We start from the raw sequence: 18,543 nt of genomic DNA, 5'->3' as shown, positions 1-18,543 counted from the left end.
CACTATTCTGATATTTTATTTAACAAAATGTAAAGTCTTCGAAGGACAGACAAAACCACAGCAAAAGACACAAGGAATGTCTTTGGTTCCTTTGCGTGTTCATTGAATCTGTTGCGTGACACAAGGAAAGGAAAGACTGGTTTCCAATGCTACAGAAATCATTAGCTTTAAAAATCATGTCTAAACAAGAACTGAAAAATACCGGCAATTCATCTCCTACACTTGAACTTTTCAACATGAGGTAACAATCAAAGCCTGCCAGCTGTGAATATCATTCTGCTGTGGCGGACTACAGGTGGGTGGCTATGATGACAAAAGAACCAACATTCTAAGTGCTTTCCACTTCGGACTGCCACAAAATCAAAACAAGGAAGCGTGTGTTGCATAGCGGTCCCCAAACACAAACGCGCGTAGCAAAATATATAGAGGACATTCATATTATTGGCTAATATTTATATGACATCTTTATCGAGTTCCATCAAGTAGTGTCCACAATACTACATGTCATGTAATATTAATGGCTCCTGAAGCAATCAAGTGTTTAAGTAAGGGGGGTGTGAAGTCAGTTATTAGAATTTCTATCACTAAGGGTCGAAAAATTGGATGAATTTTCAAAGTTGGAAACTTTCCATGGGAATGAACAGAAATAAACCAGGAATTGAATCAACTCAAGTTTGACTCTTAATATTGATTAAAATAACCACATTTCATGAAAGTACAGTTGAATAGGAGTTCATCGTGTTTGTCCTGATAAAGGTTTACTGACAAATCTATTGAAATGTCTCGCTTTTTAATTTGGATTATTTCATATGGATGTCTACGACAAACGAGTTAGATTTATGCTAACCGAAGAAAGTTTCCAATTTGGAATACTTGCAAAATATCTCATCTTCAATTGAAATTTACCAGAGACTAATTGAATTTTTTTGCACCCCTTTTGCAACCTTGTCAGGTACTTTGTGATGTGATTGGACGCTCTGAACATGGTGGTTGATGTGACGCTTTCAAAATGTCAATCTGATGCGAGACTTATGAAAAAAATAAAAGAAAAAGAAAAAAAGAAGTTTGATTTGAGACAAAGGAGAAAAAAAAAAAAAAAAAGCATTGTGCTCCTGAGCGATGGTCATCATTCGTGCGCGGCGACGGGCTGAGCCGCCTCCCCTCGGCTGTCCGTGTTCAGTTCGGGGTTGTGGGAGCTTGATTCGGGGAGGGCGTGGCCAACGCCGCCTTCCGGCAGAGAGTCTGCGGGCGTCGGTGAGGGGCATTCCGAGTCGGAAGTGGGCGGCGCCGTGGTGCCGCTCAGCTTCTGCACTTTCTTGTTGAGCTCGTTACGTTCCACTTTGAGGGCGCGCCGCAGCTTCTCCAGCCGCTGGACTTTACCTTGCAGGGCTTCAAACTCGCGGTCTTGTACGGATTTCTACACGGGAGACATGAAAACTGAAGTTCCGTTTCCAGCTAAATCGGAGTTATAAATTGTATGAAAACACACATCATATATATATATATATATATATATATATTCTAAACCTTTCTGGGGGTTTGCCGGTTGCTCGCACGCTATTTTCTGCCGTGCTCATTTAAGTGTAGCAGCGTTTATTTGCGTACTTTTGCAACAGTTGCAAACTGCATTACCTCCTCCGCCATCTCCACAAGAGCTTTGTTGCTGCTCTCCCACCTGGAGCGATACATGGCGGTCTCCTTCTCCAGCTTCTTGATCTTTTTAGTCATCTGTTCAAACGTAACGGGAAGCAAAGAAAAATCTGTCGGCGGCAAAAGCTCAGCGGCGTCGGACTCCTCACCTTCTCCATCTCCTGCTTGAACGTGGCGAAGACCTCGTTGCTCTTGGACAAGGTGGTCTGGAACTCCTCGAACTTCTCCGTGTACAGGGAAAGCTGTGGAAAAAGCGCCAGGCAGTTTTAGAGGTGCAAATATTGTGGGAAACGGAGCCGGGAGGAGAGGATTATGGGCAAACCTGCTGTTTGAGGTGACCTTCCTGCTGCTTCATCAGCTCGCACATGCGCTGGGATTCAAACTTCTCTTGGAGCAGCTAATGACGAGAAGAGAGTTGGAAAGCTTTAGCCGAAGCCGCAAGGGGGGCGCTCGCGTTAGCGTGTGCGTGTAAATCCTTTACAAAATGTTTCTCGGTTTTGTGGCGTTCCTCCGACTCGTTGAGCAGCTCCTGCGCCTGGTGAAGTTTGGAGTCCACCAGCTGCTGCTGCAGGTCCTTGTGCTTCACCACTTTTTCTATATGCTGATGGGGCGAGTCTCATTTAAGCCGGGCGGAAAGGTTTCTCGCTCGCATCTAAAGGCGGCGACGCACCTCCTCTCGCAGCTTGTACTGCTCGTGGAGCTTTTTGAGCTTCTCGGCGAGCTCCGTGTTCTCCTGGCGCAGGCTGGCGTTCCTCTCGTTGTGTTGCTCCATCTGAACCTGGATGTCGTTGAGCGTCACCTGGAAATGCGAAGTCACCTCTTTTCGTTTCTCCTCCTCCAGACGGGTTCTCTGGATGCCTTCCTCCTGTGGAGGGGGGAAAAAAAAAAAAAAAGGTCCAAAGTGAAGTTCAGTGGATGGATAACACGTGAAAAAAAAAATTGAAACATGAATAAATACATTTAAACAGAAAAATCTTACGACAAGAAAAAAAAAATCATGTTTTAACAATCAAGAATTTACATTGCAATGTTATATAAAATTGCGAGGTTTATTTATTTATCTGTTCAGAACAGATTAAAATAGTAGATTATATCCCTAGAAGTTGAAAACAAGTCAGAACATAATAATCATGTGTTTATATACTTTGGCACTCCAAATTGTATTGTTAGTAGAAGATACAGTTGACCGCCACTTTTCGTGGGGGATAAGGACTCGAGTCCTAATATTATGAGTAAAGTTTTAATTTTCGAAAACAATAATTTTAACATGAATTTTTTTTTTAAACTATTCCAAGAAAAACAAAAATGAATAAGGGTGTATTTTTGTCGGATTAAAAAAAAAACGGAGTACTGCATGAAGCTAAAAAAAAAAAAAAAAAATGTCACAAAACATAACTATAATTTACAAATTCAGCTCCAGGAAAAAAAAAAAAAAATCAAGAGAACACTGAAAAATGACTACCTGTAATTTCTCTGATTTCGCTAATTCTCAATATATGTTTGAGTCACTGTAATTATTTCTCTTTTTTTTTTTTGTTCTTAAACTACTGACTTCACATCACCATCAAAATTCCATATTTCTATAACTTATTTACAGAAAATGTAAAATGATCAAAATACCCAAAATATATTCAATAGTTTCTGGGTCTTAGTTTTTTCTCGTGCTGCATATAGTTCAGTAATTTGGAAGTTTTGTATTATTAAAATTGTAATGTTGTAATTAAAGTCAGTAATGACATTTTTCCAGAACAAATGAACGCAAGTAGAAAAAAAAAAGTGAATTCATGCAAACACAGCTGTACTTTTTAGTTTTTTTTTTTTTTTTTTTTTTAAAACAAGGATTGCCTGTGCACCTTGAGCGTGCGGTTGTGCCTCTGCAGCTCTCGGCAGAGGCTCTCCAGCTTGCTGCGAGCCAGGATGGCCTTGCTGTGCTCGTTCCTCAGGCTGTCCTTCTCCTGCACCAGCTGCGTCTGCTTCTTCTGCAGCGCTCGCATCTGCTTCTGCCTGTTTCGATGCTCCTCCAGCTGCGAACGAGGCACGCAGACTCCATTTAAGGAACCGAAATGTCCGCTCGTGGCGAAGAAGAAAGGCGAGAGGGAAAACAGCTCACCAGTTCAGCGTACTTCTTGCATAGGCCTGTTAGCTTCTCCTCGGGTGTGCTCAATGTATTGAGAGTCTGCATGAGGAGGGTGATTTCTTTGCCTGTATGAAGCACAAAAAAAAAAATGACCAATTGAGGGGGACCAATTGAACTTTCACTTAAAGGTGTAGAATCAAGTCCCTACTTTTTTTTTTTTTTCTACAGTATCTGTACTTCTATCAAGAGCTCTTCCTCACCAAGACCCTTCACTTTCTTCTTCTCCTGCGTCTTCTTCTGATCTTTGTCGACGCCGCCAGCGCCCCCCTTGGCTTTGCCCGCCCGGGCCCTGTCGTCTTTGTCATCAGTCAGCCCGTTGAGCTCAAGGCTATGCGACTGTCCATTGGCGCGGGCACCGGCGTCGTCCGAGAGGCTCTCTCGGCAGTAGATGCTGAGGATGTCCTCCAGCTGGCGGCTCAGTTCGGTGGCCTTGTCGCACCGAGACTGAGCTGCCGCCGCTGAGGAGGTACGGACGTTGGTTAGATGACAAAGCATGCACATTTGACACAATTAGGTGGTTGGTGTCTTCTAAGCAAAGTTGGACATCATATTGCATTACAGCGAATCCCTGGAATGTCGTAGATTTTCAAGCAATCGCGTTTATGGGATTTTTTATTAGACGTAGGCCTTCAGTGTAGTACCACGCTGTTCCGCAACATGCTGTGCAGCACTAATCTTCAGTGATACATTTTGTTCCTGGAGGTTTGCTACACATCATAAAGTTACCTTCACTCGCTGCCTCATCTCCTTGAGGCGGAGTTGAAGACTCTTTGGGGCTGCTGCTGCTGTCCTCCGGAGCCACGGGTGGCTCTGTCCCGCAAGTTGCGGTTGGCGCATCCTCGTTGTTCTGGGTGACCGCCTCCTCTGAGTCTTGCTCCTTCATCTCAGAATTCTGTTTTTGTTTAGTTTTAAAGGATAGGCTTGTTTGCAAAGAGACTAAAGTTGCAATTCTTTAAAACCCTTACAGCCTGATAGCATGCTGATTAACGGTTCCTACTAGTCTCCAGCAGAACAAAAGCGCCGTACATGCTGACGTTCCAAAGATCGTTTAGGGTTTACATTTATGGCTATTTGCCTTTATTTTTTTAACTGTAAAAAAAATTAATGAATTAATACAAATAAAAATGGCTATCCCGCATAATACTGTGAATGCATACACAAACATCGACCGTCATTTGCGTTGTTGTTTAACTAGTATGGCTCTTCAATTGAAATAAAAGCATATGTTACCACGTGAATTTACCTTACCTTCGCTATTTCTTGTACTTCGCCACTCATTGTCAGAATAAGCTACCACAAGGTAAGTAGCAATATTAGCTCCAGATGCAACACGTTACTTCATTTATAAAGGACAAAAATAACAAAAAAATACATTAAATAAGTACAATTATTTAAATGATATTCGACCTTTGTAGAGAATAATAGAATATTTCTGTACACTCAATGAGAGAAATGCTAGCAGCCTGACTGATTCCGTGAGCTAAAAGATGTATACTTCCGGTTAGAACTTCGTCGTCTTCTTCTTCGTTTGTGTCAATAGTGGTTGCGCCGCAATAGACACACACACACACGTGCGCAGATAATACTTTAGGTGCTAAAAAATACGTAGACACCTTAGCCATATTGGATGTGTTAAAGCGCGATCGTTGAAGTCAAGGGGCAGATCTCGCGGGAATACAGTCTGTATCCGTGAACGTTAACTTTGCCACATTTAATAAGGCGACGACGTCGACGGACAAGTCAGCGTCTAAGGCGGTGTTTATGACAGGGCGTCTGCTGCCTGAAAGTAATTGCAAATATTTTTCGAGGGCACACCGGATCGCGCATACAAGCATACAATAACTACATCTTAGCCAACATAACATACCAATATATATATTTAAAAATATTGTCTTGGCGTGGAAATGTAAACAGCGTGCCACCAAGTGATTTTTCAAAACGATATTTCGTTCAGGCATATTTGGTCGATAGCTAAGAAGGGTCCTTATTCACATGCGTCAGAAATTACACGCTTCGGGGTTTTAACGTAGCGTAGCACATCGGATCTGTGGTTAGACGTACAATATTGCAATTTTACCTTTGTTACTAAAGTTTCACACCACTTTGGAGTTGTTTGCTCTCACCACGCTGCTTCGTATACTTAACTCTAGAGTTATAACCTTCTCCAAAATGGGGAAAAGAAGCAGACAGAGGCAGAAAAACCAGCCTACAGGCAGAGACCACAGAGACAACGCTGTAAGAGTCACGCTTCTGCTATAACTCTCGAAAACAAAAACGTTTTGAAACTGGTGTGTTATTAGTTCCTAAGTCCAGTCTGCTGTTGTGTTTTATACTGCAGCATACCAAGCTGAAGACAAAACCAGTTAACTAGAGTCCAGAGCAATACAAAGCTAAACTCATTGTGTTTGTTGACTACAGGCTAAATGTTGCTCATTCTTCAAATGGGTTGATGTCGTTGATTCCGAACAAAGTCTGATATGCAAAAGGATAACACTTTGTCTGTGTTGCAGGGTTGGGGTGCTGGTTATGCTGACATTGTTAAAGAAAACAAGCTGTTTGAACACTACTACAAGGAACAAGGCTTGGTTCCAGAAGGAGAGTTTGAACAGTTTATGAACGCAATGAGGGAACCGCTTCCAGCCACCATACGCATCACTGGATATAAAAGGCAAGATGGCTACAACATATAATGAACTCCCACTATTTGCTTGGGATTGGGACGAAACCCGTGCAGTGTTTTTCTATTAGACATCAATGCCCTGAATAAATGAAGCTCCTCCTCTCACTTCAACCTAAAGTATTTACAGCGGGGGCTTGAGTGAAGTGAAAAAATGAGAGTGACAGTCCCCGATGCACTGACACAACGTGGAGTTTTTAGGGGGCTGGAATATAAATAATTTCATTGAAATTCATTTCAACTGGAAAAATTGTGTTGACGTCTGTCCCTCTCTTCCTGGATCCAGCCATGCCAAGGAAATCCTTCACTGCCTGAAGGAAAAGTACTTTCAGGATATTCAGGAGTTGGAGATCGACGGTCAGAAGATCGAGGCGCCGCAGCCTCTCAGCTGGTAATCTTCCTCCTGATGATGATGATGATTGCAAGCACAGTTAGAGAAACGCTCACTCCGCCCACTTTTCCTAGGTATCCCGACGAGCAAGCCTGGCACACCAACATGAGTCGGAAGATTATTAGGAAGTCTCCCCTGCTGGAGAAATTCCACCAGTTTCTTGTCAGCGAGACGGAGTCGGTGAGTCTGTGCAAAGAGGAAATGTTGAAGATGTGTTAGCTTTAAAGGATGTCGAAATTCTGCTCTCATTTTATGTGTTTACCTTTTGTAGGGTAACATCAGCCGCCAGGAAGCCGTCAGTATGATCCCGCCACTTCTTTTGAAGATCGAGTCCCATCACAAGGTAACAAAACGGTCAAATTTGGCACTCACTTTGTTGTCGTCGTACAGGACAGGTGCATGTCATGTAAATTTGAATATTGTGGAAAACTATGTTTATTTATAACCAATGAAAACAAGAAAATTCAATCAACCCAAATGATTTTTAATATTGAATTTAGGTAAGAATTTGCCTCTTACCAAGTATTTTCCTATGTGTTTAAGGAATCTACAACTGTTTATTTTTTTGTACTGAACTACAAAAATAGAAATTTAATGAGATGCGCCAGACCAATTAACACGTATGTGTTTCGTGAAGATTTTGGACATGTGTGCAGCTCCTGGCTCAAAGACAGCCCAGCTGATTGAAATGCTCCATTCTGACATGGACGTGCCCTTTCCAGGTACGAAACAATACGCTTGGAATTTCAGGTATCATCAGATCCAAGTAAACCTTTCCCAATGAATGGCCACCAAGGGGGCAGTATAATAAAACTGGTCAACAGCAAGTTTTAATCAGAGATGGCTTTGTGGACCCTAGAATGTTTTCGACGCTCTTTGAAAAAAATGTTGTTCCTTTTTTTTCTAGCACATCATGTTTTTGAGATTCTCATTTTTTGGGTTATTTTCCTTTATCAGTGTTATTATACTGCCCTCTGGTGGCCAAGAAGGAGCAGCACAATTGTCAATTGTCATTGAAGCATGAAACCGTGACGCACAGTGTTTTTTTTTTTTACATTCTGTTTATGTTATTACTATATGTTCTTATAGGTGCTATTTTTTTCTGATCAAAAACATGCTACATTATCTTGTTGGCTGAAACGGATTAATGACATTTCCGTTCATTTCAATGGGGGAAGATGATTTGCCATACAAGCGTGCTCCCGGAACGAATGAAACTGTCGAGTCAAAGAACGACTGTATGATTACATTCCCAGAGGGCTTCGTCATCGCCAACGACGTCGACAACAAACGCTGCTACCTGCTGGTGCACCAGGCCAAGCGTCTCAACAGCCCCTGTATCATGGTGGTCAACCACGACGCCTCCTGCATCCCCATGCTGCAGATCCAAGATTGTGACGGAAAGAAGGACTTCCTCTTCTACGACCGCATCTTATGCGATGTGCCCTGCAGGTCAGAAGAAACTTGTGTACCTTTTTTGTCCAAATATGGAAGGGAATGGAGAAATTGGCTTGTCCAGTGTGTGTGTGTGACCACTGCTGTCCGCTCGGTGTTCGCGCAGCGGGGACGGCACGATGAGGAAGAACATCGACGTGTGGAAGAAGTGGACGACCAGCAACAGCCTGCACCTTCACGGGTGAGCGGAGGCAGCGATTATGTGCTTAGGCGGCCTCTTAAGTAGTCGAGCACTTTTCTTTTTTTTTTTTTTTTTTTTTTTTTTTTTTTTAATTTGCTGTAAATCAAATAGCTTTTAATGGCAGGGCTGCGGAGAGAGCTCTTGTGGTGCTAATTCTAAAAGTTGGCAGTGTTACAAGTGTGTGTTTGCACTCGCCAGCCTCCAGATGCGTATTGCTGTGCGTGGTGTCGAACAGCTGGCCGTGGGCGGCAGGATGGTCTACTCCACCTGTTCGCTCAACCCCATTGAGGACGAAGCTGTCATAGCGGCACTCCTGGAGAAAAGCGAAGGTATCAAACGCTCAAGGACTTTGATTTTGGACTACATCTGCTTTTTAAGAGTCTTATTATTTTTTTGTTGGGGGAGCAAGCAGAGCGCCCGATGTCACTCACTAGGCCACGCCCCTTTTAGCACAAATACTACCGTATGTGTGCGACCATAAGCTCAATTAGACTGCATACAACCATTTTAGTTGTTTTAATTGAAATATATTTTGTTTATGTCACAATACGGTACAAAGCTATTTTGGGAGGGTTGAGACTGCAAATTTCAATGGGTGGGGGAAAAAAAAGAGGCCTTACTTCATTGCTTGTGCCATTGACTTTCCAAGGAGCACTGGAGCTGGTCGACTGCTCTTCTGACCTGCCCGGCTTGAAGTGGATGCCCGGGGTGACTTCCTGGAAGGTACGACGACAACAACAGCAGCAAAAGACGCCATTTTAGTAGCTATGACCGCATGCCAAATGGTCAGATAAAGTGCCGAAAACATTTGCCGTATCTCTCCAGCTGATGACTAAAGAGGGCAAGTGGTACGCTGACTGGTCGGAGGTTCCCACCAGTCGTCACACTCAAATCCGGCCCACCATGTTCGCGCCAACAGATGCGGAGAAGCTGGCTGGCATGCATCTGGAGAGATGGTACGGACACACCTACACACCAATGTCACCCATCTTCTAGAGGGCTTGTCCTCATTAGGGTGAGATGGAGCCCATCTCGGCTGACTTTGGTACACTGGCACTATCACATGACATCACAGTTGGACGACAGTGAGAGATTCTGGCCTGCAGATGGCACTGTTGCCACATGATTCAGGTTATGCAATGCGGGGAACAAGTCTGCACTAACCTGTTGTTGTTGGCACGAAACAGAGGAGATTTGTGTGTGTATTGGGGCAACCTTTATTGCACCAAGGCACATTATATTAGCAAGATCTCATGGCACAGCAACGAACAGAAATGTCACAAAAAATACATGTACTGTAACAATAAGCAAACACAAAGCGGTTAATCTGATGTATGGTTTGCTTCTGGCATCAAATGGAAGACCATTTCATCGCTCGGGCTGTCACCATATGTCAGTGGCCGAGAAGATGAAGTTGCTGGAAATAAATAGTTTTTGATCAAATGAAGTGAAATTGTTAAGATTGCCTTTTCTTGTCAGTATGAGGATTCTGCCACATCACCAGAACACGGGAGGTTTCTTTGTGGCTGTGCTAATGAAGAAATCCCCAATGCCCTGGAACAGAAGATATCCCAAGGTACTTGCTCATTAACAACCGCGGATGATTCGACTCTCAGCAGAAGAGAGAAAAGCGAAGAGAATAACACTTTTCCCGCGAGCACTTCCCTCACCCGTTCAGTTGTCCTCATCAGGTAACCGGTAACAAATTACTTACTTGTCCCGCTCGCCTCCAGTTGAGGAAAGAGGCCCCGTCTAGCTCCGAAGCCCAAACACAAAGCTCTCCGGTGGCCCCGGCAGAGACTCCCTGCCTCCCTGAGGGGGAAGAGATGCAGGAAGGAGACGGCGACAGCAAAGGAGTCGGCGAGGAGGCCCAGCGGGGAGACCCCCAAGGAGCTCCTTTGAGCGACAAACAAGATGGCGTGTGTGGGTGAGTCCCACTGCTTGAAAAAAATGAAAAACAGTTTAACAAATTAGAATCGATTTTACTTTTTTTTTTTTTTTTCTCTTTCATTCCTTAGACCTCCACCCTCCAAAAAGTTGAAGCTATTTGGATACAAAGAAGATCCCTTTGTGTTCCTTAGTGAAAATGACCCCGTCTTCATCACCATGCAGTGAGAATTGTTTTTGAATCCATACATACTGCATAAAAAAAAAAAAAAAAACCTGGTGAAAATTGGCATCTGTGTGGCTGTAAAGTGAACCGCATATAATTGAATGTCCTCTAGATCCTTCTACGACTTGTCCCCAAACTTCCCCAAGATGAACGTGCTGACCAGAACGCACGAGGGCAAGAAGAGGCACTTGTACATGGTGTCCAAAGAGTTGCGCAATGTGATGCTCAACAACAGCGAGCGCATGAAGGTGCGCGCCGCACCGTTCGTGTTTCCTTTCAAATCAACAGTCATTTGTTTTTATGGTGCACACTAACAGTCATTTTCAGAAATATGTTATTTTTTCAACATGGAATTGTTTGCCTAACGTAGTTAGTCAGATATTCCTATTTCAACTATGGAAATCCTTGATTATGATTCAGGAAGGGTACTAGTGATGTTATAATAGGAGCTAACCCCAAAGACTGGCTACTGTCCTCTTATTTTTTTCCACTCCCTTCTAGGTGATAAATACCGGAGTGAAAGTCTGGTCTCGCAACAGCGATGGGGAAGAGTTTGGTTGTGCCTTTAGACTGGCTCAAGAGGTGATTAACACGTTTCTTCCAATGTGTCTTGGAAGATCATCTTACTACGCAAAGAAGAAAAATACATTAAGAACTGAATTCAATTACATTCAGGGTGTGCTAAGCATGCCCCCTCTCCGCCTCATCAGGGCATCTACACCCTGCAGCCGTATATCCGCTCGAGAATCATCACAGTGAGCGTGGAGGACATCAAGGTGCTGCTGACTCAGGAAAACCCCTTCCTCAGCAAATTGGAGGAGGACGCCCACGCTCAGGCCAAGAAAATAGGTAGGCTTAAAAGCAACTTTTTCAGCCTACATAAACGCACTTTGGCTTCATTTCTTAAATCTGCATTGACTTTTTTTTTTTTTTTTTTTAGTTATGGGCAGCATTGTGTTGAAGTACATTCCCAACCCCAAGTGAGTGTCTTTCATTCGGTAAAATGAATGAAGTTCTGGACAATTTTCTCTTTTTTTTTTTTTTTTTGTACAATTGATCAGCATCACAATTTCTGTGTTTTTTTTTTTACCTTCTGTTTGCCAGTAAGCCAGCAGAGCCTCAGTGCCCCATCCAACTGTGCGGCTGGAGGGGAAAGACGTCCATCCGGGCCTTTGTGCCTCGCAACGAGCGGTACCACTACCTACGCATGCTGGGCGTGGAAGTCTTCCGGGACAAGCAGGGCGCCGGCCGGAAGCCAACAGACGAGGAGGCCAAAGGGAAGGAGGAGGAGGGCTGCGAGGAAGAAGCGGCGGGGGCAGGCGAGGATGAGAGGGAGCTGGATTTGGAGAACGGGAGTGAGAATGGATCATCAGAAGCAAAGCTGGATGGCGACCATAAAGGGACTAGTGTCTGAGAGTGGAAGAAGAGGACTTAGTGAAAGCGCATTGAAGCTCTAAAGGGCTGCAGGCCACGCTGAAGATCACACTGTGTGTGTGTGGGAGGGAGAGGAGGGGCTTATTTTTCAGCACAATGTCGTTACAGAAGGAATCCCTCTCAGAGGAAGACAGCTTGGCTAGAATTCTTTGGGGGAGTCCCCAGGAAGAGTGCTTTTTTTTTTTTTTTTTTAAGTTAATAGTGGCATAACCTCTCTTTGTGTTTTCCATTTTTAGAAAGTTGTATATTACATCTTATCTCATTTTGTACACCTGAAAGCAGAAATTGAGCTGAATAAAGGTGTGAACGATGATTGGTTTCATGTCAAATCATTGCAAGATAACGATCCGCTAATTATTTTCTTACGCACTGACATTTCGTTAAAAGGGAAGTGAAGTCGAAAGTTTTTTTTTTTTTTTACAATAATATGTTCTATGCGCCACCACTAGTCTAAGCACAACATTCTGATTAATATTGCGTTTGTGGAATATCAATTAAGCATCTCCATCTCAGATGGCGGCCGTTTTGCCACTTGCTGTCGACTGAAAATGACATCACAGTTGCTCAGGTAACGACCAATCACAGATTGTCCCGTTTTCAGAGCTGAGCAGTATATATGTATATATGTAGCAGGTGGGTTCAAATAAACATTTAAGAACATTACAGTCGGACTTGTTTTACAGCTACGTAGCAATCTTAAATTTAATAACGTTTGAAGATTAGATTACACCGAAAATGACATTTAGTGATTTCGACGTGCTCTGACTGGCAACCAGTCGAGTGTCTACGCCTGTCAGATGGGATCGGCTGCAACTCACCCGTGAACATGAACAAGATAAGCGGAACAAGACGGGTGGATGGTATTTAATTGCCATTTGTGCTTATGGGTGGAAAAAAAAAAAGTTAAAAGTGTTGTGACAGAATGCGAGCGACACCAGGGTCATCCATTCATATAAAATATACAAAAGTCAGGTATATTTAAGACATCGGTCAGCGGATGGATTAGACGTGTTTATGTCCCAGTGGAGCTACCATGGCAACAGCTGTTGTGACAACAAGGACTCTCACCTCTGTGCTGCAGAAAGGCAGGAAACTGGATGCACGCACCTCACAGCATCCTGCACATGATGAAAAGGGGGGGGGGGGGGTGGGGGGGGGGGGACAAATCTGGAGTTTTGACCCTAAAACACGAGAAGGCGAAGATGAAGTCAGGGAGGATGAATGAGGAGATGAAAAACCCTCGCCCCAAGTAGGGAAGCGCTTATGCAAAATGATAAAAGCCTCAAGAAAAATGAAGAGATGATTTGATGCAGGAGAACGTGTGGCATGAGAAAATTTGAAAAGTAGAAAAAAATGTCGATGCGGGCACTGATAGGATTTAGTGGGTATGTCCGGTTTGTGTGCGCGAAGGCGTCTTTTGAATTCATACAGTAAACTATAACTTCATTCTGCAATATTACTCTCGCTTTTTAATGTTCATTCATGAGCTTACTCGGATATTCTGGACAATTTTATTTTTCCAATCTTGTGGGAACCGTTTGGCGTTTTGCCTTTTTTTTTTTCTGTTCCCCAAAGCACAAAGCAATTAAGACCATAAAGAGTTTGAAGCCCATCAAACACCTTTGGAATGAACTCAGAATGCAAATTGGAGAAGAGCAGGGCTTTCACATTTTAGCTTTAGGGAACAGTCGCCGTTCCCACTGAGCAGAGACACTACGTGCTTGTGAGCAAAGTTGTACGCTCTGCTGCTCCATGTGTGTTAAAGCAGTAGTTGCTCCAAAGTTGATAAAATACCGTAACTGCAACGCTAATGTCGATCGGCGTCTATCTCACATGCTAGCATTAACATTGTAAACTTTCACGATACGAACTGAGCGAGCATTTTGGTGTTTAAATATACAACCATGTTTAATTCCGTTTTGCTTCATGTGTCAATTTTATAGTAAACTGGTAGCGAAAAACAGCTTGACGCAAGAACCAGGGGCGTGGCTAATGGGTGGGCCTGGAAAAATCAGGGTGGGCCTGATAATATTTCTCTCCCTGAGCACAATCCTCCTATACCGACACATCGTATATTCAAATAAAATGATCAACTGAATAATAATCAATTCAGATCTTCCTTAGACAACCACAATTATGCTATTCTTAATATTCAATACACAGATTAAAAAAGAATTGAATAATTTACGAAAAATTAAAAAGTAGATATTTTTTTTCTTGAATCTCATTGGGTGGGCAGTCTGTCAATCTGTGCACATCCAGGCCCACCCGTGGCTCCGCCCCTGGCAAGAACGCTTTGTCTGCTTATTTTGAGAACAGCCCCGAAGGAATACTTTGAAAGTGTGATCTTTTTTTTTTTTTAAGTTCAACAGTGTTTAATAAAAGCACGTGTGAGGTGTAAAACTCTCTTTTTCTTTTTTTTCTTCACGTGACAAACATGTCCCCACTGTATGTCCCGCTTTGTTTATCACTATTTCATTTGAGTTGGTTCCGTTAACCCAAAGAAAGGTAGCATTTGTACTTCTTTGAGGCCTTCGCTATAATGGTCGCAGCTACAGTGTTTTACGCTTCTTCAAGAGCAGCGTGGAACGAAAGCGATGACATCACCAGCGCTCGTCATGAAGTGCACTTGAAGTAGCGCAGAGTAATGCGTGTTGTCCCTTCTTCATCCCATTTCCTCCTCCTCCTCCTGCGGTGGTCCCCGCTGATGTGAGACGCTTGCACGCTCCATGCCCGCTCGCTGCCTTGCTAAGCCTCGTCCACATGCATATATGTTTGGGATTATATAATCGGGCGGTTATGCAACGCTACGCTGACTGAGCAGGCGGATTCACCCAAACACACACACATACACACACACACACACATAGTGGCTGGAGAATCTTGGGTTTGGATTAAAACCAATCACCACACACACACACACACACACACGCTGCAAGGCCTTTAAAATCTGTTGCTAAATCTCTGGCTACGCCCGATGGCTTTCTCTGATAATTGTGCAAAGCCTGTTCTCATCCTTTGCAAAATTAGACAATGGCAAAGACGCAGCCTCTCCGTATAAACACATCACCCACCCTGGCCTTCATCTCGGCACTTTATCCAGCGATGCTGCAGCTTTTACACCATTTAATCCCCGTCCTCTTCCTGTGACTTTAGCTAAACGGGTGAATTGCTTGCGCGCGTGCACCACCAACCCCCCCCCCCCCCCCCCCACGCACGCTCCTCGTAGTGTTGTCTTCCCGAGACGACATCTTCGGGCTTCAGAGCGGCGTTCATCTGGAGTGCGTTACACAATAGAAGAGATGAGCAAACACCCACCCGGTTCCAGTTGCCTCGAGAGGCCCACTTCAGTGCTCTTTACACTTATTGCACCTGCTGAACAGCACCCGCGCCGACTAAACATTTATGGAACAATATCCAGCAACCTAACGCCAGCTACTTAAAACGGAAGTCAACCCAAACATTTTTTTTTTCAAGAATATGTTCCCAGCAGGCCCACTAGTTGAAACACGGCATTGTGATTAATTTAAGCAGCAAAATCCACTCATTTTTAGCCCTCTCTGGGGGCGGCCATTTTACGTTCTGTCGACTGAAAATGACATCACAACTGCTCACAACTGATCAATCACGGCTGACCTGTTCTCTGAATCCGCGCCATGATTGGTCGTTGTGAGTAGTTGTGATGTCATTTTTAGTCGACAGAAGACAAAATGGCCGCCCCCAGAGATGGCTAAAAGCGAGTGGATTAACACTTATTCCACAAACGCAATATTTATCAGAATGCCCTGTTTCAACTAGTGGGCTCGCATAAAACATATTCTTGAAAACAATATGTTTGGGTTGACTTCCGCTTTAAAGAGGAACTCTGCAGGCCCAGTAGTTGAAACAATGCAATATGATTAACAAGAAATATGAATTGAGCAGCAAAATCCACCCGTTTTTAGTCATCTCTGGGGGTGTCCATTTTGTCATTTCTGTCGACTGAAAATGACATCACAGGCTCACCTGTTTTCTGAAGATGAGCTATGATTGGTCGTTATCTGAGCCCTGAGCAACTGTGATGTGATTTTCAGTCGACAGAAGCGACAAAATGGCCGCCCCCAGAGATGGCTAAAAACTGTTGGATTTTGTTGCTTAACTCATATTCCACACACACGATATTAATCAGAATGCTGTGTTTCAACTAGTGGGCCTGCGTAAAACATAATCTTAAAAAAAAAACATGTTTGGGTTGACTTCCGCTTTAAGAACATCACCACGATTTAACATCAATGCTTCACCGCTGCATTGTGTCTTTTTAAAGCGAGCTTTTTTTACTTACTGTAAAGCCCATGTGCACTTTTCTGATTTTTATTTCTGTTGTTGACCACAGCTCACACACGTCACATGTCAACCCACCACGCCCCGCCTTTTAATTCTCTCTCTGTGGTTTGATGTGCTAGCTCGGTTTAAAATGGAAAAAAAAAACCAAACAAAAAAAAAAACCCAGCACATCGCAGTAAAAACTGACAGCAGAATCCAGGCTCATTTCTTTCCACGTGCGGCAACTTGCTGCCTGTCAGATTGACTGTACCCGAGAAAGAAAGGGGAGGGAACAACGGGACAGTACTTGAGAATGACAGTTTGGGGTTATCATGACAACTCAGGACTCATCTTGAGATTTTCTTTGAGCAAATCAGAAGAATGGAATTGCAAAATGCGCCCATCTATTTTCTAGAGCGCTTGTTGCCGCTATCCATGCTAAGCACAACTCGACCGTGCTATCTTGGTCACAAGCCAACAGCTTGGGAAAACAAAGTAAATGACAAACCGGTGGCATCAATAGCGTAGAATGAATCTTGATTTCGGAGCTCATCTGAATGCCGTGACATGATAACGCATCACATCATTGACATCACAGCTGCCTTGGCTCCCATCTGCCACCGACTGTTCTGTTATTTATCGTCATCATCATCATCGCATCCCAGAATGGCACATATGCTTTTTTTTCCCAGAAAGAGTTCACTGCTCGTCTAATGTAATAGCGGCCTAATGTGATGGTCGTTGGTTTGTAGCATAGTGAAGTTGTCCACGACGACCAGAAGCAATGTCTGTTTTTTTTTTTCCATTATTACTCTGTCATTTTCAAGTTAATTTACTGACAACTGGGTTGTCATTCTTTCAGGAAGGTTACCAACAGTTTTTTTTATTTGTTCTTCTCTCATAAAAAAAAGAGAGACAGGCAGCGCAGGCGGAAGAACATCCAATTCCAGACCTGTCAAAATTACACCAAATCACACCGAGCGGAAAATGTTTTGAAGGTATTCACCTGCAAGTCAGGGCGCCTGAAGCGACAGTGATGCGTTTTTTTTTTTTTTTTTGGCTGTGCCTTTTGCGTGTTAGTATTGGACACGATATACAACAAATGGATGAAAATGGACTTCAAGGCCAGAATTATTCACTTACACTTTGTTTTGCATTTGTACTTTAATCACATATGATTTAAACCAGGGGTTGGACTACCTGTGTTTGAGGGCCAAATGTGATTTTTTTTTCTCGAATGTACAGCCGGGCAATGTCATTCATGAGAATAAATGTAGATATGTAACATTGTTTATTTAAACTACTGATAGTGTCAGTGGTACAATCTCCTGACTTCAGTACAGGCTGTTGTCCAAACATGGTCAATTTCATATTTTTCACCATCTGATATTATTGGTCAGTTTCCACGTGTTTTTGTTGTTGTAAAACTTTACTAACCAATTTAAAGTGTTGAAAATAGCTTGATAACAAATCGTTTACCCCTCTTGAATATCTGACTTTTCCGAGAAATCCTGTAAAACCCCGCCTCTTCCTTCACACTGCAGGAGCCATGCAGCATTATGTCGCCTTAAGATTGAAAGAATGTTTTTTTAAAAAAAAATTTTTTTAACATTACATCGTCTTTTTGTTAAAAGTGGAACACTGTAATACTTTGGTGCAAAAGGAACTGATCATCCATGAAGATCAGTTTTTATTGTAATTCTTATTTTGAAATAACTCATTCACTGCCACCACTCCCAAACATCCGTCCATGGGACAGGCGTTATCAAGGGGGCTGGTGGGGGTGAAAAAGTATACTCATAAGTTGATGGCTGGTGATGAAGGGAGGGAGGGGGGTGGGTGGGGGGGGGGGGTAGTCGTTTAAGTATCTTGGAGCGGGGAGGGACAAGCAGAGGAAGAAGAGATGGATTAGGTTGATGAGCAGTGAGAGTTGGCAAGGAGGTAGGTGGGTGGGTGTGGGCGGGCGTTGGGGGGCTAGTGGCGGACACAAGGCTTTATTTAGTGCATGCCTGCAGGTGTTGCCTAGTAACAGACAGAGCGAGAGAAGAGAAGCTGAAGAACATCCCTCGCTTTATCTTGCATTCCCTCTCTCTTCCCTTCCTGGCCTTATTTTTCTCCTACACCCCCCCTAAAAAAAAAAAAAAAAAGCTAACTCATGCACACCCCCCCAACAAAGGCACTCTGCACGCCTGACTCTCATTCT

At 43.4% G+C, this 18,543-nt stretch overlaps 2 protein-coding genes across 8 annotated transcripts in view; one reads left to right on the top strand and one right to left on the bottom strand.

Annotated features, from left to right (window-relative positions):
• The window catches only part of txlna (taxilin alpha), a 111,385-nt gene continuing 92,842 nt past the window's right edge, over positions 1 to 18,543 (bottom strand). The window contains exons 3-21 of one of the 6 annotated variants that reach the window (XM_086014249.1): positions 13,107 to 13,156; positions 11,695 to 11,940; positions 10,206 to 10,431; positions 9,656 to 10,045; positions 9,112 to 9,547; positions 8,156 to 8,804; positions 7,118 to 7,171; positions 6,961 to 7,041; positions 5,036 to 6,867; positions 4,514 to 4,679; positions 3,988 to 4,245; positions 3,761 to 3,852; positions 3,504 to 3,674; positions 2,321 to 2,515; positions 2,132 to 2,251; positions 1,973 to 2,047; positions 1,800 to 1,892; positions 1,633 to 1,728; positions 1 to 1,417 (exon numbers count right to left, since the gene is read on the bottom strand). In XM_086014249.1, coding sequence (XP_085870375.1) covers positions 1,127 to 1,417; positions 1,633 to 1,728; positions 1,800 to 1,892; positions 1,973 to 2,047; positions 2,132 to 2,251; positions 2,321 to 2,515; positions 3,504 to 3,674; positions 3,761 to 3,852; positions 3,988 to 4,245; positions 4,514 to 4,679; positions 5,036 to 5,065 — 1,587 coding nt within the window. In that variant the 5' untranslated portion in view covers positions 5,066 to 6,867; positions 6,961 to 7,041; positions 7,118 to 7,171; ... (4 more) ...; positions 11,695 to 11,940; positions 13,107 to 13,156 and the 3' untranslated portion in view covers positions 1 to 1,126. Of the gene's footprint in view, positions 1,418 to 1,632; positions 1,729 to 1,799; positions 1,893 to 1,972; positions 2,048 to 2,131; positions 2,252 to 2,320; positions 2,516 to 3,503; positions 3,675 to 3,760; positions 3,853 to 3,987; positions 4,246 to 4,513; positions 4,680 to 5,035; positions 6,868 to 6,956; positions 7,042 to 7,117; positions 7,208 to 8,155; positions 8,805 to 9,111; positions 10,046 to 10,205; positions 10,432 to 11,694; positions 12,989 to 13,106; positions 13,157 to 18,543 lie in introns of those variants that run through there. The other 5 variants (XM_086014252.1, XM_086014250.1, XM_086014248.1 and 2 more) reach the window with 5 other exon arrangements.
• On the top strand, positions 5,776 to 12,351 carry nsun2 (NOP2/Sun RNA methyltransferase 2). 2 transcript variants are annotated; one of them, XR_015082038.1, is made up of 19 exons: positions 5,776 to 6,022; positions 6,298 to 6,455; positions 6,751 to 6,855; positions 6,930 to 7,035; positions 7,127 to 7,198; positions 7,493 to 7,577; positions 8,112 to 8,307; positions 8,417 to 8,491; positions 8,690 to 8,820; positions 9,141 to 9,214; positions 9,317 to 9,447; positions 9,971 to 10,067; positions 10,225 to 10,418; positions 10,510 to 10,602; positions 10,717 to 10,852; positions 11,106 to 11,186; positions 11,280 to 11,453; positions 11,545 to 11,584; positions 11,709 to 11,813. XR_015082038.1 is itself a non-coding variant. In XM_086014247.1 (19 exons), the coding sequence occupies exons 1-19, from the start codon at positions 5,957 to 5,959 to the stop codon at positions 12,016 to 12,018; spliced, it is 2,289 nt and encodes a 762-aa protein (XP_085870373.1). In that variant the 5' UTR covers positions 5,777 to 5,956; the 3' UTR covers positions 12,019 to 12,351. The 2 variants fall into 2 exon arrangements, 1 of the variants encoding a protein (XP_085870373.1); XM_086014247.1 differs by having other exon boundaries at positions 5,777 to 6,022; positions 11,315 to 11,453; positions 11,709 to 12,351.

Source organism: Filicampus tigris, chromosome 18, assembly GCF_054856515.1.
Source record: "Filicampus tigris isolate MCC_2025a chromosome 18, RoL_Ftig_1.0, whole genome shotgun sequence".
In the NCBI taxonomy this organism is placed as follows: Eukaryota; Metazoa; Chordata; class Actinopteri; order Syngnathiformes; family Syngnathidae; genus Filicampus; species Filicampus tigris.
Note: the sequence above shows the minus strand (reverse complement) of the source record. Positions and strands in the feature narration are given on the sequence as shown.

Coding starts and splice junctions, on each gene's coding strand:
- nsun2 (XM_086014247.1), top strand. CDS start 5,957: ATGGGGAAAAGAAGCAGACAGAGGCAGAAAAACCAGCCTACAGGCAGA. Junction 8,821..9,140: donor ACTCCTGGAGAAAAGCGAAG/GTATCAAACGCT, acceptor TGACTTTCCAAG/GAGCACTGGAGCTGGTCGAC. Junction 9,448..9,970: donor GGCATGCATCTGGAGAGATG/GTACGGACACAC, acceptor TTTTCTTGTCAG/TATGAGGATTCTGCCACATC.